This window comes from Centruroides vittatus, unplaced genomic scaffold, assembly GCF_030686945.1.
Source record: "Centruroides vittatus isolate TY-2023 unplaced genomic scaffold, ASM3068694v2 scaffold_386, whole genome shotgun sequence".
Lineage (NCBI taxonomy): Eukaryota > Metazoa > Arthropoda > Arachnida > Scorpiones > Buthidae > Centruroides > Centruroides vittatus.
In genome coordinates, this window is record NW_027122706.1 from 283,396 (window position 1) to 302,066 (window position 18,671).

The 18,671-nt window shown below is 27.7% G+C and overlaps 1 protein-coding gene across 1 annotated transcript in view; it reads left to right on the forward strand.

Moving 5' to 3' along the window:
* The window catches only part of HPS1 (Hermansky-Pudlak syndrome 1 protein), a 28,491-nt gene extending 11,092 nt beyond the window's left edge, over positions 1-17,399 (forward strand). The window contains exons 7-16 of the mRNA XM_067286725.1: positions 1,453-1,516; positions 9,629-9,657; positions 9,745-9,897; positions 11,088-11,243; positions 11,318-11,433; positions 11,574-11,780; positions 12,162-12,297; positions 13,486-13,599; positions 14,655-14,731; positions 16,548-17,399. Coding sequence (XP_067142826.1) covers positions 1,453-1,516; positions 9,629-9,657; positions 9,745-9,897; positions 11,088-11,243; positions 11,318-11,433; positions 11,574-11,780; positions 12,162-12,297; positions 13,486-13,599; positions 14,655-14,731; positions 16,548-16,725 — 1,230 coding nt within the window. The 3' untranslated portion in view covers positions 16,726-17,399. The remainder of the gene's footprint in view (positions 1-1,452; positions 1,517-9,628; positions 9,658-9,744; positions 9,898-11,087; positions 11,244-11,317; positions 11,434-11,573; positions 11,781-12,161; positions 12,298-13,485; positions 13,600-14,654; positions 14,732-16,547) is intronic.
* Positions 17,400-18,671: the final 1,272 nt, after the last annotated feature.

Here is an 18,671-nt window from a genome sequence, read left to right on the forward strand (position 1 = left end):
AGTGTGTTTAACTTATTATTGAATTAAAGCTGTCAGTATAAAAAGAGCCATTGTTCAGCAAACCTAAATTTTATAAACTGCATTTGCAAAAAACTGAGTTGTATGAGCACACTGAAAGATACAGTCTTTGTGATTGAACTAAATGATAAATTACATTTAGTTTGTCTATTTATTGGCAGTGGAATCTGCATTTTTGGCAAGGTTTTCACAACAGTGAGGAACAAAGGCTTTGAACTTCAGCCTGTTTTGAATTGAACAAATAACAGATTATTTCTTACAAATAAAAAGTTATTTTTTATTAAATCTCCAGTGTATTTCCATTTCATTTTCTATGTAGACAACTTTCTAATATTTTTCTGAATACATGAAAAAATATTATATGCAACATTTATGAGGAAAGCTAGGTATCATATCCTTCTTTTCTTATTGTCATTCTGATGAGTCATAACTGGCAATTTCATCACTCAATACATTACTTAGGTACTCTTGTGCACTTTGAGAGAAATAGGTTAGAATTTTCTCATATCTTGAACTTTGGCAGCTTTAAGTGGTATTTGAGCATCACACAATGTAGGACCAGCTAAGTTTGGTGTTACATTATTCTACAGTATGAGAAGCTTGTTTCCATTCACCCAGCCATAAACTTCATGACTCAAATCTCATATTTATGATGTGCATTATATTGTAACATTCATGTCTTAATTTATTAGAAAAATAAATTACTTTAGGAAATATTGACATCTAGTAATTTGACACCAAAATATTGTAGCTCAGGTCTCTCTTATAAAGTTGTAATAATTATTAATAGATGATACTTGAAAAATTTTACTAAGCTACAGAATGACTAATTTTTGCAGAAATTTTTTTTATGACTCTGTTACTGTTACAAATAATGAGTGAGTGGCCAGGCAATTCAAAAAGGGCTAAAGTCCTGGACATCAGACATTATTGATTTGTCTCAGAATTTCAGCATGCTCCCATGTAGCACTGAAAGGGAATTTTAGCCTATCTTATGCACCACATGATGCAGCTTGCCTTAGAGACCCAATTTCACTCATAAAGTGATTATTGATAAAATATGGACTTTGGTCTTTTTGAATTGACATATTCCATTGTGTATATGGAACAATGTTAAAAACTTAGGTATTATTAATATCTAATACTTAGAATTAATGAATGAAATTTGCAATTTATTTAACTTGCTAATTGTCTTGGAGTACATTTAATGATATTGTTAAATTTATTCCAATAAATGAATTAATAAACTGAGAAATTTAATATTGGGAATTGATTTAAACAATAATACTATAGTATCTATACACCATAGAAATATTAATAAAGAAGCTATATTAGATTAAATGTATTTTTTGCAAAGTAGTTATTTTAAGTATTCATTATTTCAAGATTAAGATTATTTTAAAAAAAGGCCTTTTATATATTTTTTACTTTTAGTACTTTACTCCACAATCAAGTATTTCCTCAAGGATGCATATGTCAGAGAATGAGAATATTTATAGTAAGTAAATTATTTAATTAAAATTATATCAGATTCTGTACAATATATAACACTTTTAAAATTAAAAAGAAATTTATGTAAAATACAGATATGATAATTTAATTTTAAACAATACTACAGATTAAAAATGCATTATAACCTGATAATTCTAATCAGTTAGAACTAGATTAAAAAGTAAATATTCTGAAACCTCAGTAGAGACCTAGCAAATGAAACCTCTGTGAAAATATGCAATGTATTGTGTCATTCATTTACAGACATTTTTTTAAAATAATATAAACAAACTATTTAAAAATTTTATTCTAATGATTATTTTATAATACAATACTTTTATTGTTTTAATAGAAAACAACATATTGCAGATAAATAATAAATGATTACATATTAAGATACAATTTATTATAACTATTATTATAAACTTATCATTAATTAATGCAGTTTTTATTAAGAAAAAAAAATATTTTACTTTTAAGCTATTTTATGATTTTGTCATAATTCAAGTTCAAATAGGAATGTAGATATATTTCTTCTCTCTTCAGATATGTTTAAGTGAATGTGAAAAATTGAAGCTCTTTTAAAAATAATATACTATTATTATTATTTTTATAGTACAGGTACTCCTCACTTTATGACCTATCTGCTTAACGACCAATTGAGTTTTGACCTGCAGTTCGGGGAATCCCCTTTCTCAGCTTGAGTGTCAGTCAGTGATGAATGGTGACATGCGCACTGAGCGTACTACAGGCTTGCTATGCACTTTTTTAGTCAGTTTCATTCTGACAAGCAGTCACTGTGTAACCTCTTTTTTCTTACATATTTGTAACCCCAAAGTAGTACAGATGTCAACGAAAAGAAAAAGTATGGCATCATCTGGAGAAGTTGTTAAGAAATAAAGGAAAGCTATCAACCTTGAAATGAAAATAAAAATCACACAAGACTATGAAGCTGGTAAAATGGTTAAAGAAATAGCATGTGACTTGAAATTGGCACATTTGACAATTTCAACAATTTTAAAGGATAAAGTTAGAGTGAAGAAGTAGTGAAATCATCAACAGGATTTAAAGCCATAATAACTAGACAGCGAAAAGATCTTATTCATGAGATGGAGAAATTATTGGCGATCTGGTTTCACAACCAGATGAAAATTAATATGCCGATAAGCCTTTTAATAATTCAAGCTAAGGCATGCAGTATCTTTGAGACTTTGAAGGCACATGAAGGTGAAAAATTGACAGAATCATTTACAGCAAGCCATGGATGGCAACAGTTAGGCAGAGATTCAACCTGCATAATTGGAGAATCAGTGGTGAGGCGCAAGCACAGATGTAGAAGCAGCAGAAAAATTTGTTGACGAATTGAATGGAATAATTAAAAAAGGCCGCTACTATCTGGAACAGATATTCAATGTGGATGAAACAGGGCTTTGGTGGAAGAAAATGCCTGAAAAGTCCTATATGCACAAAGAAGCTAAGGCAATGCCTGGTTTCAAGGCTTTTAAAGACAGGATTATGTTGTCGTTGGAAGGGAAGGCCACTGGGTTCAAATTAAAGCCTTTCCTGATCTATTGCTCTGAAAACCCACGTGCGTTAAAGAACATTAGTAAAAACAGTCCACCTGTGTACTATCATGCAAATAAAAAGGCATGGATGACACGATCTTTATTTGAAGATTGGTTTTCATACCCTCACAGTCCAGCATTATTGTTTGAAAATGGGAGTTTCTTTTAAAATTATTCTCCTGCTTGATAATGCTTTAGGCCACCCCCAGCATCTTGATGATCTACACCCTGACCTAAAGGTAGTGTATCTTCCTAAAAACACAACTGCTGTCCTACAGCCAATGGATCAGGGCACTATAGCTACGTTCAAAGCATTTTATTTGCACACGACTTTTTCCAAGCTGTAGCAGAAACAGAAAATGATGTAGTAACCCTTTGTGATTTTTGGAAATCATACAGTATTTTAGATTGCATTAAAAACATTAAATCTGCTTGGGATGAAGTGACAGATAATTGTATGCAAGGCATATGGAAAAATGCATAAAAAGTTTCGTGAACAATATCGAATCATTTGACAATCTTGAACAAACTGATGTAATTCAAACAATTGCAGGCCTTGCCAATGCACTTAATTTAGATGTTGAAATGGAAGACATTGCTGAATTAGTGGATTATGCCGATGGAGAGCTAACAAATGAGGATTTAATAAAGTTAGAAGCGATGCAACATTTGGAAGAGGAAGAAGAGGAAAGAACTGAAGTGAAAAAGAAATTTACGGTACATGGGTTAACTGGTGTGTTCTCCAAAATTAATGCAGCTATGTTGGAACTTGAGCCTATGGATCCAAATACTGAATGTTTTAATAAAGTTGGATGTGGGATGAGTGAGCTTTTAGTGCTATAGAGAAATTTATCAAGAAAAAAAGATTACAAAGCAAACTGCACTTACAAGTTTCTTTTTTGACTGTTACATCCAGGACCCCACCCTTGAAGATACAACGTCTATTTCATTGTTGTCATCTCCCTTACCTGGACCCTCTACAGCTCCAGATAACCAAATAAACAAATGATAATACAGTAGAGACTCGTAAATTGGAACCCCGGTAATAGGAATCGTCGGTAATCGGCACGATTTTCAGTCGGACTGTATCGTGCTGAATTGAACGTTTTTGATACTAAATTTACTTCTAAAGTATAATTTTCATGTTTTTTATATTCTTCAATATATTTATTTTGTTTGTACAAAATGCAGAAATAATTTTTAACGATACGATAGCCTCGATTATTATTATAAAAATTTTCATTAGACTTAAAATCGACGAAAATTCAACACGAAGCGACACGCAACGGAGAAAAATTCAACAGGAAGCGACACGCAACGGAGAAAAATTTGAACATCGGACAGGTTAATATATTTTTTCGTACATAAACCGTAATCGGAACAAATCCCTAATCTGAACAACCCCAGTCCCCAATTGATTCCGATTTTTGGTTCACTACTGTATGTACATTTGCATATCTTCTTATGAATAAATTTGAAGTTTGTTGCATAATTTTATAATTTTACAACGATCCTATACTCCCGGTGTGAGCTCCTTTCTTATTGATCAATTCGCTTAATGATGAAGTCATCGGAATGGAACTCGGTTGTAAAGTGAGGAATATCTGTATATATTGAATAATTCTGTTTTAAAGTGAATTACTGCTATGTAAAGATAAAGTGTCTTCTTTCATGCATCTTGTAGAATATAGGATAGTAAATGTGTTGACTTACTGATTCTGCAATCAACAGCATTATAATGAAGTGATGAGGCTAACACCATTTTCTGGTTTCTTTTATCTTTATTTTCATCTCTTCAAAATTTTCATAGTCTATCAAAGTACCTAAAAATTATTCATTTACTAGTTTAATTTATGAATTTGCAATGGTTTAAAATAAACAATAATCCTATATTTTAACAAAATAAAGTAATATAATCAATTCTCATCTAAATTTTATATTCTTTTTATACTCTGATATCTCTAATTTCTAAAAGTAATTATTTATTGTGACATCATCACAAAACTGGGTTGCAATTTTTAATCATATTTTTCATTTATTTAATTTAAAATAGATGTTCTCCACTTCAAATTAGTACTGTAGTGCCTTGCCCCTGTACATCATACTTTTCCTTTAACAATAGATTCGTGCTGGTCATCCATTAACTGCTTTCAGGGAAAAGTTTTGAATTGAAATAACATGACTTCTTATTTGCATCGGAAGTTCATATATAGTTAATCGGAGCCCTCTGTACCTAAGATTTCCATATCAGGTCTCAGATTTCATCTAACTCCATTCTTGAGATTAAGGAAAGACAGATGGACAGACGACAGTGGAATTTATAGGTCTACAATTTTTTCAAATTGCAGCCCAATAATATTTTTAATTGATTATAATTATTCCTTTTAAATAGTTTTTAAAATTACTAATTATCATTATAAGAATTAAGAATATATTTAGTAGAATATAAGGTGCATTGCAAAAGTTTAGGTCCACTCCTTTCAGTTAAGCAAACACAACACAAACTCATCTAAAGAAACCAACACATACATTTATTTGTGAAAGTAGCAGAAACATGTAGAAATAATATGACATCATTAAACTAGCATATTATTAGACAACTATAAACGAATAAATATACAAAGTGAGATAATCTATGTGTTGCAAAAGTTTAGTTCCACCATTTAAAATTACATATTATCATTCAAAAACCCCTCTTTTTGCACCCTAATGTAAAAAACACAATGAGGCATTCTGTCTAAAAGTCTCTGGAGCACATCTTGACTTATCTCGTTCTGTACAGAGGTGATGGCTGTCTGCAGTTCTGCAACGGTGAAAACTGACGTTCATTGGTGTACACCTTCCTAGTGAGGATTCCCCAGAGATTCTCCATGGGGTTAAGGTCAAGGGAATTAGCAGGCCACTTCATTACATGCACACCATTGTCTAAGAATCACTCCCATGTAGTGTGTGCTACATGGATTAGTGCATTGTCCTGTTGGAATGTCCAGAATGGTCCTCCAACCCTCTCTCCAAATGCCATAAGATGCATATCCAACAGTTCCTGGTAGTCTCTAGCCTTCATACACCTCTCGGAAATGTGATGTTAGTCTTTCCGTTGTATCCGAAACCATTCCAGACCATTACTGATCCTCCTCCCATTTGGTATATGGAAAAATCTTCTTGTCCTCTCTGATGTCTTGCTATTAGTAGCTCCAGCCATCAGGACCATCTAAATTAAATTTTTTTTGTTGCTGAATACTACTCATTTCCATTCTGTATTCCAATTTGAATGTTCTCTAGCCCATTTTACCTGTGCTATCTTATGGTCTGATGTTAATCTGGGCTGACATTTCTTCTTGTTGTAAAGCAGTCATCCATTGAGCCTTACAGATCTTGATAGAGTTGACATGAACATTAACCATATGATCACGTGCCAACTATCTGAATGATGATCCTGATTGTTTTAGGGTGTTTATGACCTGTTGAAGATGACATTCACTGAATGCTTGTGGACGTCCTGAACAGGGTTTTTGGTTGTAATCCTCTTGGTTACATACATAATTGTTCACTACATTATGTGACTGATTAATCCATTTTGCTATAGCCCTGTTGAACAGCCCTTGCTGCTTTAATGCATTAATCTTGCCTCTCTCATAGGCAGACAACATCTTGCCACAGCCCATGTTTCCATAAACGTTATATCAAGCAAATCACACAACTCAAAGTTGAGCAGTATGATGATTTCACTCTTAACATGTATGAAATAGTTTGTAATGTTTAACTTGCAGGCTCAGATCATTATTTCTCTGGGGATGTGGTGGAACTAAACTTTTGCAACACACGGATTATCTCACTTTCTGTGTTTATGCATTTACAGTCGTCAAATAATATGCTAGTTTAATGATGTCATATTATTTTTACATGTTTCTGCTACCTACACAAATAAATGTGTGTGTTGGTTTCTTTAGATGTGTTTGTGTTATGTCTGCTTAACTGAATGGAGCAGACCTAAACTTTTGCAATGCACCTTATGTCTGTTAAAAATGTTGAATAAAAAGTGTAAACTGCTGATGCTAAACCATTAGAAAAATATATTATACCTATGGTGACCATATGTCCTTTATTTCAGAGGAAATCCTTCATTTAACTGCTGTCCTTTAGATTTATTTATTTTTTAAAATAACCATTTTGTCCCTTATTTTGTGAATTGAAATAGTAAATTGAATATTAGTACCTTCAGAAAACTTTGTTTAGGTGAAGATCAAGGAAAGTGTTTTGTTCATTTTCTATCACTGGAACTTAATTATATGAAAGCAAACTATTTAATGAAAATTTGTGTATTAAGTTATATTACCAGTGAAAACATTGAAGAATGGAAGGATGGCAACAAAATGATGAGTCGAGACAATGTAGATGGGCCAAAATTTTTAAATATTTCACAGATAAACATGTATCTTTTAAAATCATTTAATTTTGCTTATGCCTCCCTGGATCTAATGCCACCAATGACAAATATTTTCACTAGTGAACAATATGTGGACCAATAAAAAAACCCAATTAAAAATCGAAACATTGGAAGCATGCATTTATACTAAATGCAACTTTAACATGAATTGTATACAGTTCTATGAATTTCTAAAACATAAATCTGATTTATTAAAAAGTTCATTCTTGTAAAAAAGTGTCAAAATTCAAATTTTTTAAAGTAATAATATGATTGCTTAAAATGCTATGTATATATTTATATTTTATAATAAATGTTATAAAGCTTTTTAGTTTTAGTGAAACAAATAAATGCAACCTGCTTTTTTACTATAAAACAATTTCTGATCTCTCTTTTATTTTCTCCAAAAACACATGGTCACTGTAATTATACCTGTAATATTTACTAATAACTTTCAATAAAATGAAAACCAGGTAAATTGTGAAAAATAGAACAATATAGAAACTAAATGCATTTAAATTTTAGAAATATTGTCCAATTTTATATAAAATTATAATTTGCTTTTTAGTTTCAGTTCTTATAAAAACCTTTATACATTACTTTAAAAGTTAATTAATATCAATTTTTTACTAGAATACAAAAATTAAATTCTAATAAATTTGGCTTTTGCATTTATAAATCTCATTGCACTCATTTAGCAACAACTTTAATCACTAATTTTATATATTCTGTTCATCCAAATTAATTACTATTATATATTAAATAGAAAGATACATAAAAAAAGAAATAAGATAATGTTAATAAATGAACTTTTATGCAAGAATAAAAATTTTTTTATTTTAACTAAAGTACCTGTCTGTTTTTATAATACTGGCATTTTGATTTATTCAAGTATTGGTTTTCTATTCAGACCATATTGTGCCTGAATAATGCCTCTTGATTGACTATTTTTGGATTTCAATTTTCTAATTTTTGTTTATTTCATAAATTTCAGAAAAATTTTTAGATGGTTGATCTGCAATGTTAACTAGCTGTTTCTGCAAATTTCCTTATAATCCTGAGTTAATGATAACAAAACAATGCTGATAATATAACATAAAACAGTTCAATTATCTTTAAAAAAATAAACTAAAATAAAAAATATTCTTATTATTTAATTAATTTTATTATTTAGCTAGTTGATTGACCAGTTAAAATGGCTTGGGGAGAAAACTGTAATAAATATATTTTTATATCAGATAGTATACAAAATAATTATCTAGAATACAGATTTTTATTGCTGAAATTCAAATGTTGTTTGTTCCAGTTTTGGGCCTAGGTAATTGAAATTAATATAAATATTAAAAGCAAAAACCTATTTCTGTAAATGATTTATACAGGGTGGGCCAGCGAAAACGAAACGGCAGAGTGTTCGTGTTCGTCCAAGCAAAGCGCTCGGACAGGTCGATTTTACTCTCGAGGGGACATCTTTTGCAATAAAGTTTTTGCGATTTTTAATACAACAGACAACAAAAAATTTTAAAAACTCATTTATTTTGTATTAACTAAAAAAGCATTTATTTCGAAAAAAATGATTGTTTAGTTAATATTCAGAATCGCAAAAACTTTATTGCAAAAGATGTCCCCTCGAGAGTAAAATCGACCTGTCTGAGTGCTTTGCTTGGACGAACACGAACACTCTGCCGTTTCGTTTTCGCTGGCCCACCCTGTATATTATGACAAGCTATTTATTAAGGTGATGAGTGAGTTTATAATCTGGTGAAACAAAATGGGTGGTCAACATTTGACTGATCACCATACTTTCCTTACATTATAACAGCTGGGAAAGTAAAAATGAAAGTTTCATCAATAAAATTTATTGTTTTTTAATTAAAATGATAGCTTTATGATGTTTAAATGTAATAAGATGACATTTTTACAGCCACATCTAATGGGATTTAAAATATTTTCTTAGATCTTAATAATGTTTCTAAAATGTATGAAATATTGAATAATTTATGATTATGTTTTTAATAAAAGAATTCAAAAATCTTTAATAATTTAAGCATGTATCTTAATATTTTATAATTCAGTATTTTAAATTTGTAAGTTAATATTTTGACAAATAATTTAATTTTTTAAATTTTAGATAAAGATATTCAAACTGATTTAAAAGTTGTAAGTTTTTTTATATTAACTTAATTTTAAAAGATTCAATCAGTAAGTAACAAATAAATAAAATATTTTATTACTATTATTTTACAGTCTGAAGAAAATTTATCTCTTATTACCTGTCTGGATATAACAAACATTTATCAAGTTCTTGTATTTTTAAGTTCTGAAAATGATTCTGCTGTACCTTACATGGTGTATATAGTTCGTGTATTACCCAAAATGATATTAATTATAGTTAGTGAAGTAAGGATTTCTAATATTTTGATAATTTATCTACATATATTAATGTAATTTAGTAATTTTTTGAGAAATAATTTTTATTTAAAGTTTTTTTTTTATTTTAATTTTTTTTAAGTTTAATTTTTATTTAAAATTTTAAATATAAATCATTGACATATATTTTTAATGTATTTTAATATTTTAAAAATATTTATATTATTAAAAATGTATGTGAAATGAATAAATTTAAGAATATAAAGTAATATATTCTAAACATTTCTGAATTAAGAAAATTTAAAGGATTTAATTATGCATCTATATTAGAAATAACAGTCATATCAAAAGATTGAATATCAGTTAAGATTAAGAAAGAACTGAATATGATTTTAATCAAATTCAATATGTGTATAACAAAAGTGTAAGAGTTGAATCAAATGAAAAAGAAATAAAAGTTAAAAATAATATATAAATACAATAGGTCCTTGATTTAATGGACTAATTGGGAAAGGGTGTCTGCTATTGCTGAAAGATTAAGTTGAACATATTTTAAAAATATACTTACAGGATGTATTAAAATATTGTTATAAAGTATAAATATGAATAAAATTTTATTGTAACATTGAGTAATTTACATTCATTGACTCCAACCCTTTAAAATATTCTATTCACAGATTTAAAAAAAAGGTTCTAAATTTAGGTTCTTCTAGGGTAGGAATTTTTTATCCATTAAATCCATTTTTTTCTGTTTTTACTTTTTTATGCCCTCTGGACACTGAAAGAATCTTTATTTCATGCCCATGATGGATTTAGCCATGCCCACAATATGGGTAGCTGAGCACTGAGAGATAGGACTCAACATATCTGGGACAGACTGCTCATGAAAAATTCCTAGACTGGTAGGCTGATGCCTTAATTGCCTTGGTCATCTGGGTTGTCAGTCACATTACTACAAAACATTTAAAATTTACAGAAACATTAGATTTTAAAAAATGACCTGGAAAAGTGTAACCAATCTTTTGTGATAGCTTCTTAGATTACCAAAATTGTTTTAAAAAATATTTTATTCATCCGACAAAAATGAAAACGACAATATTATTTAAATTCAAAAATATTGTATTTCAGTTTATTTTTAATTATTCATGTTGTTAACCAGTACAAAAACATAAAAGTTACTAACAATAAAATGAATAACTTTATTGTTTTACATTTTATAGGTTAGTGTTAAAGTTGGAATTTCCTCATCACTGGTAAATGTTTTGGATATTTTACATAATGTTATTGTATCACCTATAGAAAAAACAAGTGAAAATATAGCAAATACATTAGAAATTAACATGAAGAAATTTTTTGAAAATACTAAAAAAATTAAAGTGAGATTTTTTTTATGAAATTGAATTTAAATTGATTTTCATAAATTATAAAATTAATTGTTATTTATTTTCAGCTAGAACAGTTGCTTGAACGCAGAGTAAAAAATCTTATGAGTAAGTGGGAACAATTAAAAAGAAATAACTTCTTGGAATTTCTTCATAATAGTAATGAATTATTGATGCCAGCTAGGTAATTGTAAAATTTTGATAATTTACAATTATAATAAATTTTATGGATCATTTAGTAGTGATTTAAGTTAAAATATTGAAATTTTGAAAGTTTCTTAATATGAAAATTTTATTCTTTAAAATCAAATATCTTTTGTTTAGATTAGAAACTGCTATTACTGCTATCTGTGAAGATATACAAACAATGTTTGAATTAATTGTGTTTGAACCAGAAATATTGCATCAAATAAAACCAGATAATGCAATTATTTGTGCCTTACTCCAAGTTCAAGAAATATCATCAAGCAAATTAATGGATTATATTGATTATTTAGTTGTAAAAGCAGAACAAAATATATCCATGACTTCGTATCCTTTTATCAATTTAAATAAGATATGGTTGCTTCAAACACAATTGAGTGTTACAAATTAAGACAGGCAGTTTTTTCATCTTTTATTCAGTTGATAAAGATGAAAAACCACCAAGTGTCTTAATTTGTAACACTCAATTGTGTTTGAAGCAATAAAGTATGAAGCATGGTTTCAGATTATAAAGATAAAGATTTATGTGATTTATCATAGTTACTCATACATGAATTCTTACCAATTGATTAATTTATGATATATGATTATGCATTTCTATCCATCTTTTGATCCTCTTTAGCTAAAGAATTTTATATTCTGTCAAAAATAATTAAAATTAAAGTCATAAAATAGTAATTATCAGAAAATATCTTGACAATGGATTAGATATATTCAAGACTTTCCTGGATTAATTCATTTCATATATGTTGACAGAACAAGAAATTATATAGTTACTCCATCAGTTCGTATAAGTGAGCATTATACGGAAGGAAATAATATGACTAACATAACAAAAAGATTGGTAATAATTTAAAATTTTAAAAGTTTTTATAAAATAACTAAATATAAGTTTAATATAAAATATATTATGAAATGAAATTTTTTGTAATAATTATATTATTATTGTAATGAATTATAAACTACAATGAATTTAAACCATATTTAAAGATACAGATTAAGAAATATTTTTGTTTTCTAAAAAGATTACTTGCTTTTCTTTACAATGATTTATGTATGAAATAGAATAAGTGCTTCCTATAAAATTCTTCTGTTTTATTTAAAAAGTATACCAAATTTATATTAATGAATTAATTGTTTTTGAATATAATAATTTATAAAGCTAACAGATTTTCTTTAAATTACATGCTGTTTCTTATTTTGGATACTGAATTATTTGTTATAGTTGATACATCAGCTATAAATTCTTATTAAATTTAATGTCAGATAATAATTCTATCAATGTCTAGTGATAAATTTATTCAATTATTAATACTGTAATTAATATAAAAATATAACTTTTTGTTTAGATAAATGACTTAATCAGGTTCCTTTTTAAAGTAAAGCATAAAGTTGTGTATGATGGAATGTACTGTACCTTGCCAACTGTTCTTAGGGTAGTAGAGGGTCAAAATTCTTACAGAAGGAAAAGTACATTTCTTTTACTATTGTATGAGCAGTTGGCCAAGGTACTGTACATTCCATCATGCATAACTCTATGCTCTATTTTAATCAGGCTTTGACAAGCTTGATTTAGTCATTAAAATCATATACTCCTAACTGAGAAATTTTATTTATTTTGAATTAACTGATATTGAATTAATAAAATTTGTTGTATTACAAAATAATGAAAATAATTGAATATTTATTTATAATAAATATTCAAATTAAATATTAATCTTGCATAAGATATAATAAAAGAAATTTCATAGTCAATAAATTAGATATTAGGCAAAAAATAAATAAAAACTTAAAAAATAAAAAAAATTATTGTTTTTATAAAACTCTCTTACCATTATTTTTTATGGTAAAAAGTTTTATTGCAACCATAAAATCACGCAATATTCAGTTTAAATTAACAACTGTGCTATTTGAAATAACAATAAACTAAAGAATATTTATTCCCAATAAAAAAATATGCATAGACACATGAGAAATTCTGAATTTAATAATTGTTCAAACTATTGCATGATTAAAATATAAATTGTTTCAGATCTGGAAAATGGTTGATTTTAGTTATGAATATCTTGAATCAAATCATCTATCAGCAATGTGGAGAGAAGAAAATTATTGTTTTTCTTATTTTTTATGGTTTGAAGATGCAAATGTAAGTAATTTAATATAATATAACTTTGTATTAATAATGTATGATTAAAATATATCATTCTTAAAGAAGTTTGATTCTGTTTAAGCTTCCTTAATATTTTCTAATTAAATATATTGCAATGCATAAAATACTGTGGCATATAAAAAGATTGAAATAATTATTATTTATCTGTTGTTTTGTCAGAAATTGTTTAGAAAGAATAAAAATATTTTCATATATACTTGTAAAATAACAGTTTTAAATTGTTAAGATAACTGTTCAAAAAATAATGTAGTGACAGATTTAAGCATCAGATGGAAATAATTAAAGTAAAATAAAATACCTGTTAAAGATTAATGGCCAAATGGTCACTCAGAAGATCTGGACTGAATCCAGGTGAGTAACATCCTAGGAATTTTTTATGGACTGTCCATCCTGTGTGTTGGACCCTATAACTCACCACCTGACCACCCCTATTGTGGCCAGCTGATGAGGAAACCCCTATTGTGAATCCAATTGTGAGTTCAGCTAGGCCCACTATAGGTTCAGCCATTGTGGGAAAAATGCCCTTTTAGTGCCCACAGGGCAGAAAGAGTGAAAAAAAATCTGTTAAAGATTTTCTAGCTTATCCTATTCATTTGCAAAATCTTCTCAAAGTCATTCCAATCATAATGAAAGTTTTAAAAAACATTTTTGTTTTAATCAAACTATTTGCTAATTATTTTTTAAAATGTTATGTTTTATATGAACTTTTTATGTCTGATATAAATAAATTTATTAAAAACACTTAAAATATCAATGTTTTGATTGAAAATTGTTTTATTATTTTATTTAAATAAAATTTAATTCTTTTTTTTTTTTGAAGAAAAAATTGAACTTTTGCCATTTATACTGTTTATTTGGAATAATCTATCATGATAATTATCAATATTGTGTGCTATTCTTGACTTTTATTATAAATTTATAACTTTTATATATTAAAAGTTTAACAATACTCATTATTCAATATTCTTAATGATATTCATGTCTTACATAAAATTCATCTACTATATTTTTTTAATTGGAATTTTATCTAGGGAAAAATCTTAAAACCAGCAGAAACCAAAAGCAAATATCAATTACTTCCTGGAATTTTGTGTGGAGATTTTTATGAGTATGCCATTATTTTTAAATCTTAATTTCATAATTAAAAAATAATAATTTACTTTACACTTTTAATGTTTTTTTTTGTATATTTAACATAGAAATTTTATGTAAATATATTTTATAAATAGTATAAAAGATAATTCTTGTTTGTTTTTCTACAAGGAAAATTTTTGAAACAAAAATTTCTTTCTTTATTAAAAGTCTTTTATTTTTCAAAATTTAGATGAATCTTTCATTATCTTAACTTTCATGATTTAAAAATCTGTAGATTATTATAAAATGTTATAAATTAAATTATGTGCGCCTTGTACCGGTACATTTGTTTTATTAGTAACAATTAAAAATATTGGAAACATCAATATCTGAAAAACAAGCCTATTTGAAGATTGGCAAACTTTTTTCATTAACTTCATTAATATAAAAGAAAAATCAAACAGTTATTTTTATATTAATTCAACAATAGTAATTTTAGGGCATAGAATAAATTAATAATTATTAGATATTTACAACTTGCATTTTATAGCATTCAATTGACAAGTGTTAAAACTAGAATTTTACTGCAGTAAAAAATACAGAATGTATATGAAGCATACAATGCCATTACAGCTTTTATTTACATCATTTTGATATTCCAAAGAATTTGTAACTTAGTGAGTTTTTTACCATTTTATTGTAAAATTGAAATGAATTCATTGACTAGAAAAAGTTTTTTTTACCTCTCCTGAAAAGTTTTTTGGCATTTACATTATGGCATTGCATGCTTCACACGAACCTTTCCAAACATGAAAACAAGCTTTTGATGAATAGTAATAACAACTTAGTTAAAAGTTCAAGGTTTTCAAAGAGCCTATTTAACTTATTTTTTTATAGAAGTGACAGATTAAATGTTTAAATATTATAAAAACATTAATGCAGAATTGGCAGCAATAGATGTTTAGCAATTTATACATTTGTCAGGTCTGTTGAGGAGTAAGCATCCAGGTACAAACTACCTGGCTAAGAACTCATAAAAAGTAATAAATTATCATAATCCTTACAAATATCTCTAGATTTTCATAATTCTGAAAAGTTCTAAATGAACCTAAATTTTGCTATCTGAAGATTTATAAACTATAGAAATAATTTTCCATAGAAAAGGGATCTGATAGAAAGCTGAACTGAGACTGTCTCTTGGCAACCTTACACATTATTTATTATCTACCGTGCATAGTTCATTCCGAAAAGTTGTTCAGACTCTTTACTGGAGTTAGCCTCTGAATGCTGAATGACAGAAAATATGATCATATCATGTAAAGGATATGAGAAATAAATAATTAAAGAAAAAAATATCTATTAATATTTTAATGCCAAGATATAACTTTCCAGAAACTTACTTTCTGTTGTTGATGTTACATTAGCTGATTAATACACACACAAACAAACAATGTATACATATACGTTTAAATAAAATAATTTGAAAAATATAATAAAGATGTATTATTTAATGAAATCACTTTATCAGTGGGTTTGGTTTCATAATCACTGTTCAATAGAGATCAATGAAATATTTTTGTAATTAAATCATCAAAGTATCTTGTTTATTGATATCCAGAATTTCAATTTTTTACAGTTTTGGTTTGGTGTTTTTTTAAAAGAATATATTTTTAAATAGAATAAATGTTTTATATTGTTTGATATCTAACTTTTATTTGATGAATTTGTTGAACAAGTTCCATTTCTGTGTGTACAGAAAAAAGTACAAAATTACTGAATATTAATGTTTGAAAGATTCTATTAAATGATTAATAACTTGAATTTTATTAAAATATGTTTTATTTTAACAGGCTGCTGATTAAAAACTTTTTTCCAAATATGTCTCCAAAGAACATTAATTGTTACGAATTATATTCAATGCATCTGGCTCAAGTACCAATGGCGACAATATCGGATCAGGCCCGCCGATTATCATTGTCGGCATGGGAAATGTCTGGAATAGCACACATTCCAATAGACTTATTATAAAATTATATTTCAATACAATATGTACAGTAAATATTTTTATATATGTACAGTGTTGTGCAACAATAATTAAAATTAAACAGACTACTTAGTTTAGAAAGCCAAGTAATATTTTTATAAAAACGTTTTTTGTTATTATTTTGGCATAAAGAATTCAATAATACAAAAAAGAAAAAATTTTTAAATAAACATTATTCATCAGTGACAATGTTGCAGAAGCAGTTTGATTTCCGCAATTTTCCAACATAGTTATAATCAAGTATAAAGAAAGCTTCATATTAGTAAGATATGCTGACATTCTCTTTATTATTTGGAAGGGCTATAATTTTATTAAGGATTTTACAGATTACATTAATGGTAACTCAGAGACAATTACAATAGGTTTAATTTATATCACATGAGCAAAGATTCTATTAACTATTTAGATATTATTTGCCTCCGTTTTGAAAACAGAATTGCTTTCAGATTTTAGTTATACTGTAGATTTTTTTACATTCATTTGAAATATAATGATAATCACTAGCTTATATGAAATATTGTTTCTAGATTTGATCAAGCAAGCCTTTTTACCCACTCTTTATTAATGAACCAAAGTATTGAATTATGCAGACTAGCTATCATTACTTCAGAATTGGTTTTAAGAACCCAGAAATGTTAGGATTTTATTAAGCCATTTATAAATTTAAATACAAATGATACTTTTATTTAAATTTGCATTAATCTTACATAAACTTCACTCTTTCAGTTCTACTGATTCCAGCAAGTTCCTTACAAAACTTCCTATCACAACCATTGTAGTTAATTAGCTCAAAGAACTTTTGTAAATAATTCAAACAGCTCTTTGCAACACTTGAATGTCTGAATTGGTGATGATTTTCTAATCAGTTTTCCTAGGCAATATTTTGGTGCATATTTTGGGCAATCTGTTCTGGATATGTCGAGCCTTGTCTTTACCATCTGATCAAACCCGCCATAGGCCTGAAAAAAAGGCTCTCTTAGTACTCACAGGGTAGAAAAAGTAAAAAAACAAGAACACAAATAGTGATAGTAACTTATTATAGATGAATGTTAGGGAATAACAAAAAATTTTTTGGTTATTCCTTGTTCATTTTTTTGGTTATTTTTCAGGCAAGTGCACCACCTAGGTAATTGCCTACAATGCCTAGTGGTAAAACTGGAACAGCTTTTAATATACAATCATACTAAAACAGAATTGAGAATAGCAATAAAAAGCAGATGTTCATCTCATCAAACTAGTGCAGTTTTTGTTTGTATCCATTTATAGAAACAATATTGAAAAGTTAGAGAACATTTCTTGCATGCTTCTGGGAATTGGAACCTCATCTGTTTATGTTTAGCATATAAGACCCACTCAGTTATTGAATGTCTTTGAATTGGTGATGATTTTCTAATCAGTTTTCCTAGGCAAAAAATTGAAATACACCTATTATAAGTAGGAAGTTATAAGGATCTGAAGGGAAATGATTTTGTAACAATTGTACAGTACATTCTAATCTTAAGCAGATGACAGCCAGTAAATGTGCCAGCATGCTGCTCATGGGATTTGGTTAGAAATGTCAGAAATTTTTTGTATCGTTATCATGGATATGTTAGATTCTATTCTTCACCACCAGCCTTTATTGAGAAACTGGTCACCCCCATAATGAACATGGGTAGAGGGCCTAAGAATGGAGAGGGAGGGAAAAAAAATCTTAAGCATGTTAATAAAAACACTCATGACACACATGTCATTGTAATGTTTAGTTGTAACTATTAGATTGATCTCTCTTTGCAACTTAGATTTTGAAAAATCCAGCAATGAGTTAAAACCTGCATGTGACATCATGTGTTACGATATTTTATTTAAAAATATAAAAAGATGCTTTTATTACTATAAAAGGGGAAAAATCTTAATTTAGAGGATAGGAATGAGTTTTATAAAAAAAAAA